At 39.7% G+C, this 20,334-nt stretch overlaps 2 protein-coding genes across 8 annotated transcripts in view; one reads left to right on the forward strand and one right to left on the reverse strand.

Moving 5' to 3' along the window:
- SMC4 (structural maintenance of chromosomes 4) overlaps positions 1 to 7,981 on the forward strand; it is a 28,644-nt gene extending 20,663 nt beyond the window's left edge. For all 5 annotated transcript variants that reach the window (XM_075570587.1, XM_075570586.1, XM_075570588.1 and 2 more), the window contains 6 exons: positions 543 to 687; positions 1,604 to 1,777; positions 2,031 to 2,213; positions 2,573 to 2,805; positions 3,252 to 3,435; positions 7,282 to 7,981. In XM_075570587.1, the coding sequence (XP_075426702.1) occupies positions 543 to 687; positions 1,604 to 1,777; positions 2,031 to 2,213; positions 2,573 to 2,805; positions 3,252 to 3,435; positions 7,282 to 7,458 (1,096 nt within the window). In that variant the 3' untranslated portion in view covers positions 7,459 to 7,981. The remainder of the gene's footprint in view (positions 1 to 542; positions 688 to 1,603; positions 1,778 to 2,030; positions 2,214 to 2,572; positions 2,806 to 3,251; positions 3,436 to 7,281) is intronic.
- On the reverse strand, positions 5,961 to 19,263 carry TRIM59 (tripartite motif containing 59). 3 transcript variants are annotated; one of them, XM_075570600.1, is made up of 3 exons: positions 19,081 to 19,191; positions 14,109 to 14,237; positions 5,961 to 11,619 (listed from the first exon to the last, which is right to left on the reverse strand). In XM_075570600.1, exons 2-3 carry the CDS (start codon positions 14,109 to 14,111, stop codon positions 10,429 to 10,431), a joined length of 1,194 nt encoding a protein of 397 aa, XP_075426715.1. In that variant the 5' UTR covers positions 14,112 to 14,237; positions 19,081 to 19,191; the 3' UTR covers positions 5,961 to 10,428. The 3 variants fall into 3 exon arrangements, with proteins under 3 accessions (XP_075426715.1, XP_075426714.1, XP_075426716.1); XM_075570599.1 differs by lacking the exon at positions 14,109 to 14,237 and having other exon boundaries at positions 19,081 to 19,263; XM_075570601.1 differs by lacking the exon at positions 14,109 to 14,237 and having other exon boundaries at positions 19,056 to 19,169.
- Positions 19,264 to 20,334: the final 1,071 nt, after the last annotated feature.

Genomic DNA, 20,334 nt, shown 5'->3' on the forward strand with positions numbered 1-20,334 from the left:
TTACCAACAGGTTGGGTTTTTAGGATATCCCTGCTTTAGCACAGGTGGCTGAAGTGAGGATATCCTGAACACCTGGCCTGTTAGTAGCTGTTGAGGACTGGAGTTGGCCACCCCTGAACGAAATTGAAATTTAAAGCCGCAACCTCCTAGAAGCTTAAGTTTAACACCTATAATGTTGGTACTGTACCTTGCCCCATGGGCATTTACATGAAAAATTTACTTGGGTCACCAATTCATGCTTTAGAATGCATTGCATTTGTTTGAAAATATTGGCTTGGGTGTACTTTTTTTTTTTTTTTTTTTTTTTTTAAATAAAAGATGGTGAAGAACAAATGTACAATCCCAGCAGTGTAACGGGAAGATGTTGGGACGACATCTGATCCATAAAAGACATCAGCATTGGTAGAACAGCTTTTCATATAAAGGGACTAACCTTATAACGGCAAATTCTGTTCTGAGTTTTATGTGCATTTTGAATTTACAACCATGTAGTTACAAATTATTGCATGTCCTGGTTTAAAATCTCAACATTTGTGTTAAAGAAACCTCAAAAAGGCAGATGACTCTGTTGTCCGTACTGAAAACGAAATCATAGATAATGACAAAACTATTGAAGAATTGACTGAAGAGTTAAAAACGCTTGAAGAGAGAGCTACTGAAGTCATGAATAATTGCAAAGAAGCTGAGGTATGCTACAACAAATTGTCACCTGTATATTATATTGTTTGTATTTATACTGTTAGGGGTACTGTCGGTTAACTTTTGAATTGGCTGTAAAATTTCTCAACTATTGTCTTGTGCCTGTTGGTGCTGGGCCCTAATGCTTCATTGTTTTAAAGTTCAAGATAAAGCGCAGGGTCTAAATACTTTGCAAACCGTTTGGATGGTGGGTAGAGGGACCATGGTATAATTTAATAAATAAAGTTGCAGTATTAATGTCAGATATTCAGGGGGAATCGAGCATTTAAAACAGTAGATTTGTGTTTGTGCACAGGTCTAAACGTAAGCATTATTTATTTCAATATGTTAATTGATTTGTATTGTTTTCTGGGTTATATTGCATGAATGCCTAATTATACTGTAGAGAAAGTCTCCTGCTACCTAAGTGCGTTAGACCACCAGGCATTCAGGCACACAATATTTCTGAGTACTATACTGGGTATATAAAACAAAGAGCGCAAAAAGGAAAAACACAATAAGTTCCAATACGGCAAAATTTATAAAAGGAACACGATAACACCTGCATATAAAATAGGATCATATAGTATCATGTAGATCCAGTCATCCAGTCACCCACACATTCAAAAGGACACAGCCACGAGGGTCCGATTCTGAAGAATCAGGACCCCGCAATCTCACAGTCCACGATGGAATAAGGAGTACAGTCCAGCCAGCATGTTGTTATAAATGGTTGGTGCAGTTGGAGTTCGCTTCCTCGTGGATGTAGGGGGATGTCGGCTTCCAGACGTCCGCCATCACATAGCTGTGTGATGACCTCGCCGTGTTTCGCGTCAAATGACGCTTCATCAGGGGGTACTATACTGGGGAGGCTTGTATACCGTGTGTAAAAGTTTTCTAATCATTGTCCTTTTCCGGTTTTTAGGGTTCCCTCCCTGAGATCCAGGAACAGCATCGTAATTTGCTTCAAGAGATAAAAACAATTCAGGATAAGGAACATGCCCTTCAAAAGGATGCTCTCAACATAAGGCTTAAAATTGAGCAAATAGACAGTCACATATCTGAGCACCAGTCAAAAATAAAATATTGGCAAAAAGAGGTAAGATTCACAAGTGTACATCAAGGTATTTTCTTGCAAGCAACAGAAATGGAGTAAGTTTTTTTTTTTTTTGTTTTTTTTTTTTTGTTTGTTTGTTTTTGTTTTTTCTTGCTGATATGCCGTGGATTTTTCCTCTGGGCATGTTTGTATTTTTAGCACTGTCTGACATTTTATATATCTGTGTATTCTGTTCTATAAGAATTATGTATTTTATGTAGAATTATTCATACATTGCACTTTGTATTCTATTTAGATATCAAAAATCACACTTCATTCTATAGAAGACCAGCCAGAGGAGGTTCTTCCAGTACTAACTCAAGAGGAACTGGAGGCTATAAAAGACCCTGATCTAATAAATAATCAGATTGCCCTTTTAGAAGCCAAAAGTCTTGAAATGAAACCAAACCTGGGAGCTATAGCAGAATATAAAAAGAAGGTAGAATTTCACTTTTCCCATTCAGAATCTCTGCCATTCTAACAGAATGTTACATTTGTGCGGTCTCGTTTTTGCTTTGTACAGTTGTATTTTCACATTCAGCATTTCCTTTCCATATCTTCCACTTTGATCGTCTTAAAAGCTTAGCCCGAGCCCCAAGCTACAACTTGCTGCTGCTCCTGTCCTTGGTTAAGTGCGGTCCTTTAACAGCCATTATCTAGTCTCCTTTATAAATGGTGTTTATCGTTTTTTTTTTTTTTCCCCCAACTTGAAGCGTGTTTTGGATCATTTAGTGTTGCGTAGCATGGACTCCAAATTAGAGAAGTTACGTATAATTTCTAAATTTTTCTGTTGAATAGGAAGAACTATACTTGCAAAGGGTTGCAGAACTTGACGAAATTACAAATGAAAGGGACAACTTTAGAAAAGCGTATGAAGATCTTCGTAAACAAAGGCTTAATGAGTTTATGGCTGGATTTAATGTCGTAACAAATAAGCTGAAAGAAAACTATCAGATGCTTACGTTGGGTGGAGATGCTGAGCTTGAACTAGTGGACAGCCTGGACCCATTTTCAGAAGGCATCATGTTTAGGTTCGTAAAATGGTCTTCATTATAGTTAAATGTTTTATTTGTTATATATTCTGATTTAAAAAGAGACGTTATGTTGCTCAATGGTCTTCCAGTATTTAAAGATACTTTCATGCTCATTGACTATACAATAACCAGGCGTTCTTTATAACATCTACTACATTCAGCATCTGTTGCATTAAACATGTACGTATGTGTGTCATCTATACAGTGTGCACGAGGTACTTACATACAAGTTTGTCAGTTTTCATAGTCGAAACAAGGCCGTAAAATAAGTTGGGCAGATCTATGTTCTGGCTATAACAAATACCACTTACAAATAAATGTGAACTCCAATGGTCCTGCCACCTGAAAGCAAGGCACAAACATTTTCATATGCACATGAATTCAGTATTGGCTTTAATTAGGGGAAATCTTGAAACTGTTGTGTTTTTTTTTGTTTAATTCAGTGTCCGTCCACCAAAGAAAAGCTGGAAGAAAATATTTAATCTTTCTGGTGGGGAAAAAACACTGAGTTCTTTGGCTTTGGTGTTTGCTCTTCATCATTACAAACCCACTCCTCTTTACTTTATGGATGAAATTGATGCAGCCCTGGACTTCAAAAATGTTTCTATTGTTGCATTTTATATTTATGTAAGTATAAGTATTAGGTTTGTGCTCAATCTTTATATATTTAAATATTTTCCCCAATAATCTTTCCTACTGTTATGGTTCTAATGGCAATATACACTGCAGCTTCACATAGCCCATCTGAACTGTAAATGGGATTATTTGGAACATACTTTGTGAAGACTTTTCCTATATTTCAACATTACCGAATGTATAATATGGGTAATATTTATTTTCTATATCATATTTTTAGAAAAATAACTTGCACACATTTTTTCCTCTTTTACAATCCTTTGTCCTTGATCAAATGGTATACGTTTTTTTTTTAATTTGACGTGTGTGTGTGTGTGTGGCTAGCGAGCTAGCAAGCTCGACAAATCCGGCTGCAATGGGCGACAGGATTTTGGCCGCTGGTGAGGCGCTGCTGCGGGGGTATGGTGGCACCGTGATCGGGTCCTCGGGCTTGGTGCATGCACAAAAAAATACTCTGGCTGGAGATCTCGGGAAGCAGGGGTGTGATGAGTGGCGTCCGGCAGGACCCCCCCCCCCCCTGTCGCCGGACCCCTTCTTCGCTCCCTCCCAGTCCTGTCTCAGCACATCAACCTTGTTCCCCTCGCGCCTACCTCCCACCCTGGGCAGCAGCCACGGGGACCGCGAGTAGAGGGGGGGAAGTGCCACAAATGCCTGTGGACCCGCTCCCGACGGAGGGGGAAGAGCAGTCAGTCAGTCCTTCTTAGGAATTTATTCCATTTTTTTCTTAAAGTGGGAGTGGGGCTAGGTGTTACATAGTAGATGAGGTTGAAAAAAGACATGCGTCCATCAAGTTCAACCTATGCTAAATTTAGACAACAGATGCTTTATCCTATATCTATACTTACTTATTAATCCAGAGGAAGGCAAACAAAAAAAAAACAGTGACATACAATATCATCCAATGATATCTCATTAGGGGAAAAATAAATTCCTTCCTGATTCCAAGAATTGACAATCGGATTATTCCCTGGATCAACATTCTTACCATGTTTACTTATTTGATATATCCCTGTATACCTTTCCTATCTAAAAAGATGTCCAACCTTTTTTTGAACAAATCCATTGTATCTGCCATCGGTCTCCATTGGTAATGAATTCCACATTTTAACTGCCTTTACTGTAAAGAACCCTTTCCTTTGTTGCTGGTGAAATCTCATTTCTTCCAACCTAAAGGGATGCCCCCGAGTCCTTTGTACTGCCCTTGGGATGAATAGTTCTTTTGAAAGCTCCCTGTAGTGTCCCCGAATATATTTGTACATAGTTATCATATCCCCTCTTAGGCTCCTTTTCTAATGTAAACAAATTAATTTAGCCTCTCCTCGTAAGTTAGATTGTCCATCCCTTTTATTAATTTTATGGCTCTTCTTTGCACTCTCCCTAGTTCCATAATGTCTTTTCTAAGAAGTGGTGACCAAAATTGTACAACATATCCAAGGTGTGGTCTTACTGATGATTTGTAAAGGGGCATAATTATGTTTACATCCCTTCCATCCATTGCCCGTTTTAATGCAAGATAAGATCTTGTTTGCCTTTGCAGCCACTGCATGACTTTGGGCACTATTGCTAAGCCTGCTGTCTACAAGCACTCCTAAATACTTCTCCATCAAGGATTCCCCCAATTTATCCCCATTTTTAATTTGTAATTTGCCTGTTTATTCTTGCTTCCCAAATGCATAACCTTACATTTATCTGTATTAAACCTCATCTGCAATTTACCTGCCCAAGTTCCCAGTCTCTCCAAGTCCTTCTGGAGAGAAATTACATCCTGCTCTGATTCTACTACCTTACACAATTGTGTCATCAGCAAAGATGGAGACTTTGCTCTCGATGCCAATCTCAAGGTCATTAATAAACAAGTTAAAAATCAGGAGTCCCAGTACCGATCCCTGAGGTACTCCACTCACGACTTTAGCCCAACCTGAAAAAGTTCCATTAATGACAACCCTCTGTGTATCCTTCAACCAGTTTTCAATCCAGGTGCCTATATTTGTATCCAATTTGCTTTATTTTGAACACTTATCTCTTGTGTGGAACCTAATCAAAAGCCTTTGCAAAATCTAAATCTAAGTAGACCGCATCAACTGCATTACCCTGGTCTAAATTGTGTTTTTTTTTTTTCTCTCCTTTTTTTCCCCTCTAATGTTAGTATTACTATTTAATCAGACTCGACAGTGTGCAAGTCTCCCACTATATCAACTTTTGTTGTGTACAGTGCAGAACCTTAAACTTAACTCCACACACTTCTGGGTATTCAAAATGAATTGTAGCCTGTTCTAATAAAGTTGTCCTTCTCCTCTCCACTGGGTATTTCCAAAGCACCCCATTGGAATTTATCTTACTCTTCACATTGGTTGTTTCTGGTCACAAAGGGAATTGTGAGTGCAGAAGTTTGAGTATTGTTTGTTTTTATTTTTTATTTTCAAACCTGCATCCGAGATGACATTTACATTTGAGTAAGAGGAGGGGAGAAACAAGGACATTGGAGCACAGCAAAAAGACAGGCTGGCGGCAGTGACTGCGTGCAAAAGCTTTATTCCGGCAACATTGCCATTAAAACAGGACAGGTTCTCTGACACGTTTCGTCTAAGAGACTTTTTCAAAGAGTGCTATACTGCAGCCAGGGATGTTCCCTAAATACCCACAGACACCCACGTGATCAATTAGAAATCCCCGCCCCTGGCCGGTAATTTACAGGCCACTGGATAATTATGTAAATTAGAAGGGTGCTGCCCATCAAATCCAATGGAGGGGAGTTTTAACCATATGGTTCCTGAATACATTTTGGGAAACTAATACTGTAAGGGTAGCAGGTCTATCCTCTGGCTGCCATAGCAAACTGATATGTGGAGAACATAACATGACATTTAATCTTATTTAAAATATATACATATTAATATACATTAATAGGTAATGCATCATCTGATAATATTAAGCATATTTAGAATGACCATTTAGCTTGCAAGAGATTATCCTAGAGAGCTAGATGTACTTAATTCACCTATTATGCATAAAAATAATACAAAACAAAAAACATGTTTAAGACATGTCACAAATCTAAACATTAAAAAATAAAATAAGAACAGCCACACAGAGAGAATAAATAAATTGTCACATCATCCTAGATGAAAGTTCAGGCATCAGACAATGGATACATAGAAGACTGACACTGTTGCGTTCTATTCTGCATTCTATTTTGTATCGTAGCAACAGACCACCTAATAATTTTGGGCATAACCTCATATTATTGTGATACAGAAGATTATATTAGTACAGCCAAAGTTATAACAATAATTTTTTTTAAATAATTTTAAAGCCTATAAAAACAATAAAGGCAAGAAAGCAAAAGAGCAGCAGAACAACGGCAGAGAAATATCATAAGTACCGGTCTTATATTCAAACACCTAATATATAATTTTCCGTTTTTTGTTTCAATATTTCAGATTTTAGTATTTTAGTAGACCCTAGGTACTTCAACCAGGGGACAAACAGTTCATCAGCCCATATATACATATATCTCTCTCTATTCAGCAAACAGTTGACTGTGATACACAGGGCTAGCAGTCTATAAAAAATGGGACAGCTCCCAATCCACATTTAGACCTTGTGGGTGGAGACTGTCCGTACAAAAGATCCATGACATCTCTTTTTGGTTCAATATCTTAAGTCTATGACATTTACATTTGCCTGATATACAAAAAAAAAATGTATCGCATAGTGGTAGTAAAAACGCTTTTGTACCATCATAACGGTCTGAAACATTTTAGGTTATGCCAAGTTTGCATACATCTTAAGAAATGCTAACTTATTTTGTGTTCTCCCCCCTCCCTTCTATTTTAGGAACAAACGAAAAATGCCCAGTTCATAATCATTTCATTGCGTAACAACATGTTTGAGATTGCGGACAGACTAATTGGAATTTATAAAACTCATAATACTACAAAAAGCGTTGCCACAAATCCAAAAGTCATCGCTTCTAAGGGGCTTGCTGAACTTAATTCTGTTGGATGCTCCTGAATGCAAGATTTGTGAACAAAAACTCCAAGCAAAACTCTCCTCTTCGAACACTGCTGCTAATTTTTAAACCATAGAAACGTGCTGTTTTCAGACATGTACTAGGGAAATCCGACTATCTAATTGGAACATTGTGGCAAAGGAGTAACTGAACTGGTCTTTCCATATTTCATTTTGAAACGAGTAGTCTTATTAGCGCTCAAGCTTCAGCAGCCTTTTCCAGGTTACTCTGATCTATGTTTTACTTAATTTGTCCTTCAACTATCCGCTGATCTCTTCGTCATTCATTGGTTGTATTTACTGTGCTGCTATCAGGACATTTGTCATAGTACAATATGAGCATTTTGAAGGACAATTGAGATTGTCTATCCTATACAACAGTCACCCCCTTTCCTTGTCCTTACCATGTAAATATATACATATTTACATTTGTGTACTGTCACATCAGTGGGCTGAATTGACTTTAGTTTTGTAGTGTATATTTTTTGTATAACGTTTTCCAATAAATGTCAAATTTGATATCCAGCATTATATCATGTTCATGTTCATGTTTAAAGTTAAATTTGAAGGGCGAAGTGCACATCTGTGCTTCTGTGCGCATGCAGTTTAAAGTACTTTCACCAATTTTTGGAGACAGGACTAATAGTTAACATTAATTGCTAAAAATGAATGTACCTTTTTATAAACTAATTATTTCACATCTGACTTGGCTTTAAGGGCGAGGGAAAGAATTGAAAATGAATTGATCCCAGGTTAGTGAGCAGAACTCGGCCTGAAGGGAAAATACAGGTTTCCTTTTTGAAGCAAAGCGAAGACATAGAAAGCAGGCAAAGCAATAAGTGGGGGAAGTGATTAGTTTTGCAAGACAGATAGATGTAGGTTGCTTCTCTTCATCACATGTTGGCTACGCACAGCACTAATGTAGACTATTTGTTAACTTAGAGTGAAGCAGATACCACAGCCCATGTAGGTTAATGTGCAGTCTATGATGTTCCAACTATACATATTCACTGATCAAACTTGTATCTTTGTTAAATGTAAGAATCTTGAGTTAATTTTAATGCTAATCAGCCAAATTTTCTATGCAAAGAACGTACGAAAAATAGATGCACAATTGAATATATTTACAGCTAATGAGACCAGTGGCTGGTGCTTGCATATTACAGTGGACACAAGTTTTAGTAGACGAGATTAGGTGCATAGAGTTCATGTGTGTGAGCAGGTCTGTACTGAGCACACTAGGTTAAGATCTGAATGGTGATGGATAAATGTGCATTTATGCCTTGAGGGGTCTTGAGTAGCCAAAGCAGGTTACACCCTAAAAGAAAAGGGTCCCTTTTACAAGAAAAGGATCAAGGTAGAAACGTTTAGCAATAGTAAATCTGACTGGACAACTGAAGTGACATGTAGAGTTTTCCAATCCACTATATCCTGCACGCTACAAAAATGTATAAGAACATTACACCGTGGAGCTATCCCGAAGAAAATAGGTATAACCACAAGAAACACTCAATACACGGTTATAGTCTTACAGATGGATGCAAAGTAACATTTATTACAAAAATATCAATTACAAAAGTAGTTTTACATTCTCTTACGGTGATGTAAATGACTTAATTCTGGACACAGGCCAAACTTATGAATGGAGAGTTTAAAGCAGCCGTCCAAATTTTTTTTTTTTTTAAATTCCCTTCAAATTGCATCAATACAATTTACACACGAATAAGTAGCAAATGTATCAGCGATGAATCGGCTCGGAGGTTCACTACATGACTTCAGAGGAGTATTCTGCTGTCAGTGTGACTTTGCAAATGGTTGCTATAGAAACAAAAAAGCTTGTTACATTAAACATGTAATTGAGTTTAAAAAATGCTGCATATATTCTCATAATACAGAACTGATTTATGGGGGGGGGGGAAACACACATAGGAGTTTGGTCTGAAGCTTTAAAAACAAAAATGTTTGTTATTGGTTTCACGTTGGCCATGGTTTAAACCAAAAAAAAAAACGTCTCAAAGTTGCTAACATGGTGTGTACAGAATAAGGGCATTGCAGCACGTTCTGTTCATCAAATACATTCTTCAAATCCGCACTGAAGTAAAGAAGTTTAATCATTGGGATGAAATCCAGCACCTCATAGATTACCATTTAAATAAAAAAATAGCAGCTGTGAATTTTAATGAATAGAAAGTAATTTAGTGTTGCGTTATAAAAGTTATTGAGTGACCACTCCATATATTGGGGCTTATGGAGCATCATTTCATCAGCTTGTGTGACTTGTTTTATTGCCCCGAATGTATACTGACATATGCTTGCATTGAAGGACAAAGCCAGTGGTCACTGTTCAGTAGGGTGAGAAGGGCTACTGTGTCAATGTAATAACCTATATATGTAAATGGAAGCTAAAGCGTAGTTAAGTGTTATCCTGCTCCCCATGCTGAAAGGATCATTTCCTTTTGCCTTTCGTTTTTGGTTTTAATAAATGCAGCCGTTCCTTGCCTTTTACCGCACTGCAATTATCTAAGCTCCTGATTTGCTAAAGTTCCTGCTTCCCAGGTCACGCAATACAACTGCCTGTTGCAAAAGGACGCTTAATACATTAAAAAGGGGCATTTTGGGAGGGAGGAGAGAGCTGTAGTAAGTTATCAAATACTGCACAGCTCATTTATTTAAATAAAAAAAAACTCCAGATTTTGAATTAAACGCTGCTTGAATAGTATCTTTATACATATTCTGCAAGCTTCCGGTAACTAGACTGAATTTTTCTCCTAAAAACAGCAAAACTCATTGCTATGAAACATTACAATTTCCATTTAATATTACCCATATGGCATAAAATGGAGAAGCACATTATTTGTTAAAATATTTTTAACTTTGTTAAAACGTCAGAAGCTGTTAATTTGGGTTCAAACCATATCGTTACTTTGTTAAATTAGATGCATTACCTCCCAATTTACAAAATGCTGCTTCAAATCAAGAATAGGAAAAGGAGTTTGTAAAGCATTCCAGAATTACACCTGAAATTCTTAGAGAGGCTACTTTTACAGTTTGCATGTTACTGCATAAACTGTCAACAGCCATCTGCATAGCTTCACAGAGGTATGTCCAATACCTGCCATATAAAAGTGGTAATATATCTGTTTTACACAACATGAGGAACATCAACAAAGAAAAAAGTATAGATATTGCCAGTAAAATATATGGAGATTTGGTATTGTGTCCATTTTCTTCTCTCTTTTTAAAGCGAATCTTAACTTGTGGTGTAGGCAGCTGATGGATTTCACCAGTATTCTTTTTCAACCACTCCTCCTTTAAAAGATGCCCAATTCTAGGATGAATTTCAACAGGATAGATGGAAACGAGTTGCTGACTTTTCAAAGCCTTCATTCTTTGGCGTATATCGTGAATATTTTCAAGAAAGGCCAGTGGAGATTCCTCTTCTTGAGTTGAGCTGCTCAGGGAGATGAGATCTAATTCTTCATCTTGCATTTCCTTCATCTTTTCTATTTGTGGGGTGTACACCTCTGCAATTTGTTGATTAACACAGTTAAGAGCAGCCAGCAGATCTTGTTTCTTCTGCTCCAAAGTGTCATTTAATTTCTCGAAAAACCGTGAAACCTCCCTTTTATCGTCCTGAACAATGCTCTTACAATAATCCATTTGTTCTTCAAGCTTTTTGATCACAGAGGAAACACCTGTAAAGTGTTTATCACTCAGAATCCCTAACAGTTGAGAAGGAGTTTCACGCTCCTTTATGTAGGCACTCTGCAGATCATCAATAGGATGACCTTGATGTTGACCTACAGTAAGACAGTGGCCACAGACTAATTTTCTGTCTTTGAGGCAAAACACATTTAATGGTTGTCTATGGTGCTCTGTACATGTTGCCATGTTTCGGTGGTCATCTTTGTCGTATTTTTCAATTATGGATTTTAATGCAAAGTTGATGGGCAGAGAATTTACCCCTGCTGGAGAAAGTTCAGCGGTACGGCGGCAGGACGGGCATCGGAGCGAGGATGGTCTCCATAAGTAGCTGTCTGCAGACTTGATTACATTTTCAAGACAGTTTCTGCAAAAAGTATGTGAACACGGCAGGACGCGAGGGTCTTCAAATATACCATAGCAAATAGAACAGGTCAGTTCTTCTTCAAAATTATCCATGTCCTGTAACAAAATATATATATATATATGATGGCTGTTAAAATAATGCAAATTTGCAAGAGATAACAGAAAAAGGCTTCATAAGTATGCATGTATTGTATTCCCAAAGAAGCTTATTATTATTTACTATTATTGTTATTGTGGTGTAGTCATTAGATGAATAACTTTGTACTGTAAATAAAAATAGCACATTCACATGTCTAAAAGGTCGGTAACCTTGCCTTTCGCCATTATCTCTTCGCATCAATGCTTACACTGCAGCTAGGGATTCTGGGTAATCACATGCACATGAGCACTCGCAACAGCACCTTTTTGCTTCTTGGCTATTTGAACATGGACCCCTATAAAAGCCTATGCCTGCCATTATAACTTTAGCACAGAGAACACTACCTTCAATATAGGCAATGTGTCCTAATTTTTTTTCCTACTGACCTATAATATTTATGAACATGTTACTTTGTAACGTTTCCCAATACCCTCCCCCCCCATCAATCCGTTATTGAAGTTTACAATATAAGTAATCCGACTCCATATTGGTCCAATTTTGTAATAACAAAAAATAATAATTGAAAGCAGCAGAGTCACTCTGCCATATATGTATTTTACAGCAGGACAATATTACTCACCCATGTAAAACCTATCCTGTCGCTATTAACATGTGCTGTTTGGACTCGCTTAAAACGGTAACATTCTGAATTCTACAACCAACTGCTGAAAAACGGGTGTGCTGCAGATGATTAATACCTCTGACAAGTACTCCTGTCATCAATAATACAGGTGAGATTAAATTATCTAGACTATTTATTAATATAAACCAGACCGACACTGCTACATACGAGTTATATTAATAAAATAAATTAATACAGCATAAATGGAGGCGTTATTAGACAAACACCATTCTAATATTTATTTTTAAGTGATGCAATTTATTATATAAATATATACAGTAATATAAAAAAAAATGTGTGTCCCGGTTTCTATTTTGGATAATCTGGTTACGTTAGTACTGAGGGACAATGGAATTTTTGTCTTCAAGACATTCTCTATGCTGGGCCCTGATCTCCTCAACACTAGAATCCCTGGAGCATTCTTTGCTTTTAGGTAGAAACCACCATCAGCAAAAATGCATATTCTATGCTCTATTGTACTTGTCTGGCGTTGGCAATAAATCTTCAAATCAGTCAGATTTTTAATTATGACAAAGCCAACGGGTATTTATCAGCAATAAATTACCAGGCAAACCCTTCCCCCATTATTGACAGTAGAAGAAATGGCTGTCAGTTTCGGCTATCCCCAAAATTAGAACAAGTATAGGCCGACAGAAAGAGAGAGCCCTCGTGGGAAGCACAATACGTTTTACTGAAATTTAATAATGGGCCATTAAAAACAATGACGTTTCGTGTACCACGTTCCACGCTTTTAAATATGGAAATAAAAATATTTAGGGAAAAAAATAGGATCGTACCGTTTTAAAAGTCGTATAGCATGTGGATGAGTACTTCTATTTTAGCCTTTCTATGATATACTTTGCCAAGACAGTCCTTTAACTCTTCCAATGCCAGAGATGATGTCATACAAATAAGTATACAGCTGGATTTGTTACTTTAGAACAGTGACAATGGCCATTGCTTGACCTCCTCGACTCAGATATTGGAGTTGTGCTATTTCTAGATGTGGTTCCCAGGGTTTATTTGAAGGTTATTGTTAATTCTCTACATGCTCAGAACGCTCAAACCTCTTGGTGTGGACCAGGGGTGGGCAACTCCAGTCCTCAAGGGCCACCAACAGGTCCGGTTTTCAGGCTAACCCTGCTTCAGCACAGATGGCTCAGTCAAACACTGAGCCTCCTGTGCTGCTGCAGGGATATCATGAAAACCTGACCTGTTGAACTGGACTTTCCCCACCCCTGGTGTAGACTCAAAACGGTAGTTGCAGCCAGTGAATACTAGCAAAAGGAACCCGTTGAAATATACACACATTTACATAACACTTGTGTTTGTGGTCTTAAGGATGTACAAATGTCACTCCACTCCTCAAATTCTTCAAACGTTTTCATACTGTTAACAAATTCCCTTTGCCGAGACTCATTGGGAACAAACGTAATTGACGTTCAAATAAACCACTGGCATCACACCTAGTGCTAGAAATAGGACAACCCCTAATCTGGGTCAAGGAGATAAAGAAATAGTCCCTTGCTCGACCGAATAATTGTCAGCAAATCGGTAACCAGATGAATATCTGCACTTTCTGCTGCCTGCATCCTTCACTTATTGCCTCAAGCTGACCCAGGCCTGATCTGAGAAAGGAAGTTGTAATAAAGTTGCATCAGCAGCACAGAGTTTCTTATATATTATCCGTAGGTAGGCATCATTTTCATGCCACTTAATGGCCAAAAGATTGGCATTTTGTTTGCAGAAGAATTTGTGTCCAATTAAATCTTTTAACACCGGGGCTAACAGAAAACATCTGTTATTCCACACTCTGGCACCTACCATTATCAGAATAACTTTTAAACTATAATTCTTCCAGAGCGGTGAAATATCTGCAGTTAGCTACACGAAAGGCTTCTGCGGAGTTACTGTATACTGTATGTATGTGCTGCCTCCAACATTATCCTCAGGCTAAAGCAGCAGAGAAAAAAAACAAAACGTTGGTTAGCTTTAACAACTAAGATTGAGTTATTGAATATTTGAATAAACTAACCATCAGAATAACAATAGCAATCATTTGTCCATTGCTAAAACGATGCCACAATTAACACCACGAGAATAAAAAGTAATATTCACAGTGGAGATAATAAAAAGACTGCCCTTGGTGGTATCCACAATGGATGTGGGGTTACAAATTGTTGCAAGCATAGGAGTTGTGACACACTGCAAATTAACCCCGATAAACCTTCATCGGGATGCTAACAGACCATCCGTTTATATCTGTTGTTATTGCACTTTAGAAGCATGCCTGTATCATCCCTTAAAGCTGACATTTAAAAAATAAAAATAAATGTATTTTTCCCATTCAATATGTGCACCAATACAATCTGCACACTGACAAGTGATTAGCTAAGCTGCAGATCGATCTGTTCTCCTGTAATTGATCGCTTCCTCCGGGTTATTTAATTCAGCATTATGGGAAATGTAGTTCTGGAATATGATTGACTGGGCAGTTACTAGATACAATTGGTGCACTGCCAGAGAGAGGGCGGGGCTCAACAGCCAGAGCCTATCAGAAGGAGACGGAGGCTGTCACTTTGGAAATGCTTCCTACATTAGAAACATTAAAAATGTCTTAAACATTTTTTATTTTATTTTTTTAAATGCTACAAGTATTTTCTCATAGTACAGAACTGATTTATTAAAAAAAGCCACGTAGGATATTGCTTGAACTGCGGCTTTAATTTGTTTTCCTTGTAGAGATATATGGGGACATGGTAATAATACATGGCTTGCGCTACCTAAATCCCCATCTACAATATCATTTCTGTGGGATACTGAAATAACAATATAAAAGCAAGTTGTTAATGTTCGCTTTGCTTATGGGTGCAAATGTTAAAATCCATGCAATTTATTTCAATGTGGCTCTGGTACATAGTGGGAATATGACTTTTGTTTCACGATTAAAAAGATCTACATTTAGCAAAGCTTGTTGGATTGTAATTTAGAAAAATTTATGCAACACTTGTGCTGTAAAAATCGGGCACAGGCGGAGGTTTTCTTAAATAAATCCTACACTCTTCACAAAGAAGGTGGAGTTGTAACTAAAAATAAATAAATATGAAAGTAGTGATACTTGTTACTGCTTGGTACTATCGTACTTTGACCACTGGATATCAATAAGTAACAGAATTAGCAGACGAATTCAGGTGAAAGCAAATGACTCACAAAAGTCACTCACAAATACAGCAGAGACGCTCACTTGCTACTAGAAAATATTTCCCTAAAATGTCTCCGGTAAAAAGTGATTTCCAAACAGTAATGACGAGACTTTCCAGAATTTTGCAGTCTGGGAAGTGGTTGCACCAGTAATTTGTATCCACGGATCTCTCAAGGTGTTAACTAGCCCTCCCATTCTCCAAATCTTCTCACACAGCTTCCTTAAAGCTGACATTTGGCAGGGTTATTTTTTTAAGATTTTGGGTACCAAAGTGTATATATGTATATATTATTTTTCCTCTCCAAATTTTTCAGGAACTGATTTGAATATCTCAGAATAAAATGTTTTCCACATAAAAATGTAGGCCAATTTTTTTTTCTGATCTAATCTTAAAACATTTTTTTGTTTTTGTTTTACAAAAATGTACACTTTAATTACAAAAAAAAGTTGACAATTATGAACCTTTTATTAACCTCGTTACTGCCTTCTGGTAGCAAAAGGAGTGATCTGCACATTCCTAGCTTTTGTACTTGTAGATAGATATCCAGGGCCAAATATAATTCAGTTTAGTACGTTTTCGACGCAGCTCCATAGTGATTTATATTCAGAGAAATGCAATATTTGAATAGAAGTGGTAAATCTGGTAATGGCCCTGCTGATGGGAAGTGCTTTACAAATTACAAATGTCAATATTGCTATTCTTATTCACACCTACATGAATAATTGTTGAAATACACAGGGCAGCACAAAAAAATGTGAATTTAATTTGAAGAGGAATCTTTCCAGGGAAACAATTAAATTGTTAAATTGTAAAAAAAAAGAAAAGAAAAAAAAACAGCCACTAACTTGGAGTCCAGTGAACTAATAGCAGGAGCGTTTCATAGGTTGATGTTACGAGTTTTTTTTTTTGTTGTTTTTTTTTAATCATTTTCAATTTTTCTACAGGTTTTCAATACACCAAAATGTACAAGATTCCCAATAGCAATGTTACCATCTCAATCTTCAGTGACATTTAATAGTTTTTTTTATCAGTGGCTGTGTTTACATTACAAAAAAAAAGTTTTAAAAAAATAAGACAAGTATTTTTAAACTTGCAATGTTTCTATGGTGACCAAATGTTTCTGTTTTTTTTTTTTTTTTTCGTTTATTAAACATTTTTTGGGGTAAGAAGATTTGTTGCCAATCCCAAATTCTACGAACAAATTACTTCTTTTTTTTTTTTTAATGTGGGATTTGGTTTTAGAATATTTGTCATCATCACTAGCCAAACAGATAAATGTAAAGGGCAATAAATATATGATAAGAATGTATTCTAGAGGACCTAGACAACAGATACATTTTCATGAACATGACACAAATAAGTACTTAATATCATTACTATTATTTTAAGGGTGACTGAATCTAAGGAAGTCAATAAGATAATGTTTTATTTGGCACACTAACGTGGATAATTAATTCCATATAATATTAAGAGACATCATATAAAGCTCATTACATAAAAGGATTTGAGATTTTATTATATGGCACCAGCAGGGGTAATAACCCAATAACTGCATATTTACAATTCTCTGACAATACAGGCTAATAATGCTCTCTTGGGCCTTGTTAAAGGATATATAGCTGTATACAAAATACATTTTTTAGGCTTGTTATATAGTTGGCGCGCAAACGCTCGTGTACGTGTGTGTGTTGTTTGAAAGTGAATAATTTATTATATATTTTAAAAATTTAAAAAAACAGACATGTTGTGAGAATAAATAATTTATTAACATAACATGTGCAACTTTGATAAATACACATACACACGCGCGCGAGCCTCACTCTGAGCGGCGCGAAAAGATTATTTTCTGAGTCTTCCCCCCGTTCGGCCGGCTCCGCGCGCACGGTAGAATGGCTGTCTAACCACAGCCAATTATAAGTGCCGCGCACACGGCGGCGCAAGCGCGCCCACTATATTACGGGCCTTAGTGTTAATGTTTCTGATAATCTAAATCGGTCACCTTTATATAAACGCACCACTGTCTGAGAATCATTGGGGCTTATTGTATTAAACTCGGATATTGTCAAAGTGAATATTGGACTAAATAGGCGTGCAGTTTGACACGATACAAATTTGGCGGTTTTATGAGAAGGAGTGGCTCAGTGAGTAAAGACACTGACTGGCACTGAGTTTGAAGCAGGGGAACCTGGTTCAATTCCCAGTGTCGGCTCCTTGTGACCTTGGGCAAGTCACTTTATCTCCCTGTGCCTCAGGCACCAAAAACATAGATTGTAAGCTCCACGGGGCAGGGACTGTCTGCAAAATGTTTCTGTAAAGCGCTACGTAAAACTAGCAGCGCTATACACGAATATGCTATTATTATTATTCATTAAGAATTCTCAATGCGTACAAACAGTGCGCTATAAAAACTCCATGGCATGCAGTCTTTGCCCGATTCACCGCAGTATCAGGCAAAAAGTGACAGAAATCTGCCATTACCTTGCATGCCATACAGGCTGGCAAGGCAGTGCCATGCAATGTCTGACCATACTAACTGCTACGGCATACAAGGGGTTAACCCCTTCCCACATCGGGACACTTGCTTAATAATCTACAGTCCATTACTATGAAATACATTTTTTTTAAATGTACGCGCAAGCGCACACACGCACACCACTGGACTGTTTTATTAGCCACATAACAACAAACTGGCCGTTTGCTCATACGTGTGTACTGTACAAAAAAAAAGTATATCGATTCAATAATGGGGTCATTAACCCCTTAAGTCCCAGTAAGACTACCTAGATCCTCTCATGGAGAATCTAGGTAGCCTCATTGATATCGATGGGCTAAGTGATAAAGAAACCCTAATCCCCCCAAACGGTTCCAGGGTCCATGACCCCCAGGAACTAATCCGCTGAGTGCGCAGTAATGTGTGTCTGACTGTGGCCCCTGGGTGAGCGTCCAGTAATCAGTATCTGGCCACTGGGTGAGTGACCAGTGATCAGTGAGTGGCCCATGGGTGAGTGTCCAGTAATCCACTAATGTGTCTGGGCACTGCTGAGTAACCAGTAATCAATGCAGTGAGTGCCCAGTGATCAGCGAGTGGTCCCTGCCTGAGTGTACAGTAATAAGTTAGTGGGTCTGGCCCCTGTAAGTGCCCTGTAATCAGTGAGTGGCCCCTGTGTGACTGCCCTATTTTTGGGAGGAGCGGCTCAGTGAGTAAAGACAGTGACTGGCAAGTCACTTTATCTCCCTGTGCCCCAGGCACCAAAAAAAAAAAAAAAACATAGATTGTAAGCTCCACGGGGCAGGGACTGTGTCTGTAAAGTGCTACGTAAAACTAGCAGCGCTATACAAGAACTAGCTATTAGTAGTAGTAGTAGTATTATTAGTGACTGGTCCCTGTGTGAGTGCCCTGTTATCAGTGAGTAGTTCACGTGTGAGTGCCCTGTTGTCAGTGAGTGGCCCTTAGGTGAGTGCCCAGTAATAGTGAGTATCTGATTACTGGGCGTGTGTCCTACAACCAGTGAGCCCTACCAGCTGCCACCCTCCCCTCCTCACCTGGCTGCCACCCTCCCCTCCTCACCTGGCTGCCACCCTCCCCTCCTCACCTGGCTGCGTCCTGTCCCCAGCCGTAGGTGCAGCTTCTGAGCCCCGTGTTGTGCGCTGAAGACCCCGCTGTGCCCCCGGGAGTGAGGCGGCGCTATATGCGGACACTCGGGTGACTGCTGCCTGCTGAGCCCCGGCACAGAGTCCCCGCGTCTGCGCATGCGCCTCATATTCAAACCAGGCAGCCGGCGAATAGCAAAACCTCATTTCAAAAGTAAGCAGCAAAGTGTGTAAGCGCCCAACCCAGCGCCTGCACTTACCGGAGTGGGAGCGCCCAACCCAGCGCCGGCACTTACCGGAGTGGGAGCGCCCAACCCAGCGCCTGCACTTACCGGAGTGGGAGCGCCCAGCCCCTGCACTTACAGGAGTGGGAGCGCCCAACCCAGCGCCGGCACTTACCGGAGTGGGAGCGCCCTGCCCCTGCACACTCACCAGAGTGGGAGCGACCAACCCAGCCCCTGCACACTCACCGGAGTGGGAGCGCCCAACCCAGCCCCTGCACACTCACCGGAGTGGGAGCGTCCAACACAGCCCCTGCACTCACCAGTGTGAGCACCCAACCCAGCCCCTGCACTTACCGGAGTGGGAGCGCCCTGCCCCTGCACACTCACCAGAGTGGGAGCGACCAACCCAGCCCCTGCACACTCACCGGAGTGGGAGCGACCAACCCAGCCCCTGCACACTCACCGGAGTGGGAGCGTCCAACCCAGCCCCTGCACTCACCAGTGTGAGCACCCAACCCAGCCCCTGCACTTACCAGAGTGTGAGCGCCCAACCCCTGCACTTACTGGAGTGGGAGCACCCAGCCCCTGCACTCACCGGAGTGGGAGCGTCCAACCCAGCCCCTGCACTTACCGGAGTGGGAGCGCCCAACCCAGCCCCTGCACTTACCAGAGTGGGAGCGCCCAGTCCATGCACACTCACCAGAGTGGGAGCGCCCAGCCCCTGCACTCACCAGAGTGGGAGCGCCCAACCCAGCCCCTGCACACTCACCAGAGTGGGAGCACCCAACCCAGCCCCTGCACTTACCGGAGTGGGAGCACCCAACCCAGCCCCTGCACTCACCGGAGTGGGAGCGCCCAACCCAGCCCCTGCACTTACCGGAGTGGGAGCGCCCAGCCCATGCACACTCACCAGAGTGGGAGCGCCCAGCCCCTGCACACTCACCAGAGTGGGAGTGCCCTGCCCTGCACTTACCAGAGTGTGAGCGCCCAGTCCCTGCACACTCACCAGAGTGGGAGCGCCCAGCCCAGATC

The sequence above is a fragment of the Ascaphus truei genome, chromosome 14 (genome assembly GCF_040206685.1).
Source record: "Ascaphus truei isolate aAscTru1 chromosome 14, aAscTru1.hap1, whole genome shotgun sequence".
Lineage (NCBI taxonomy): Eukaryota > Metazoa > Chordata > Amphibia > Anura > Ascaphidae > Ascaphus > Ascaphus truei.

What these genes read in the sequence shown, in the direction of transcription:
- TRIM59 (XM_075570599.1), bottom strand. Translation starts at nt 19,248, where the DNA reads ATGAGGCGCATGCGCAGACGCGGGGACTCTGTGCCGGGGCTCAGCAGG. An exon ending in TGGGGACAGGACGCAGCCAG is followed by an intron (nt 11,620 to 19,080) that starts GTGAGGAGGGGA and finishes ATTTTGTTACAG; the next exon opens with GACATGGATAATTTTGAAGA.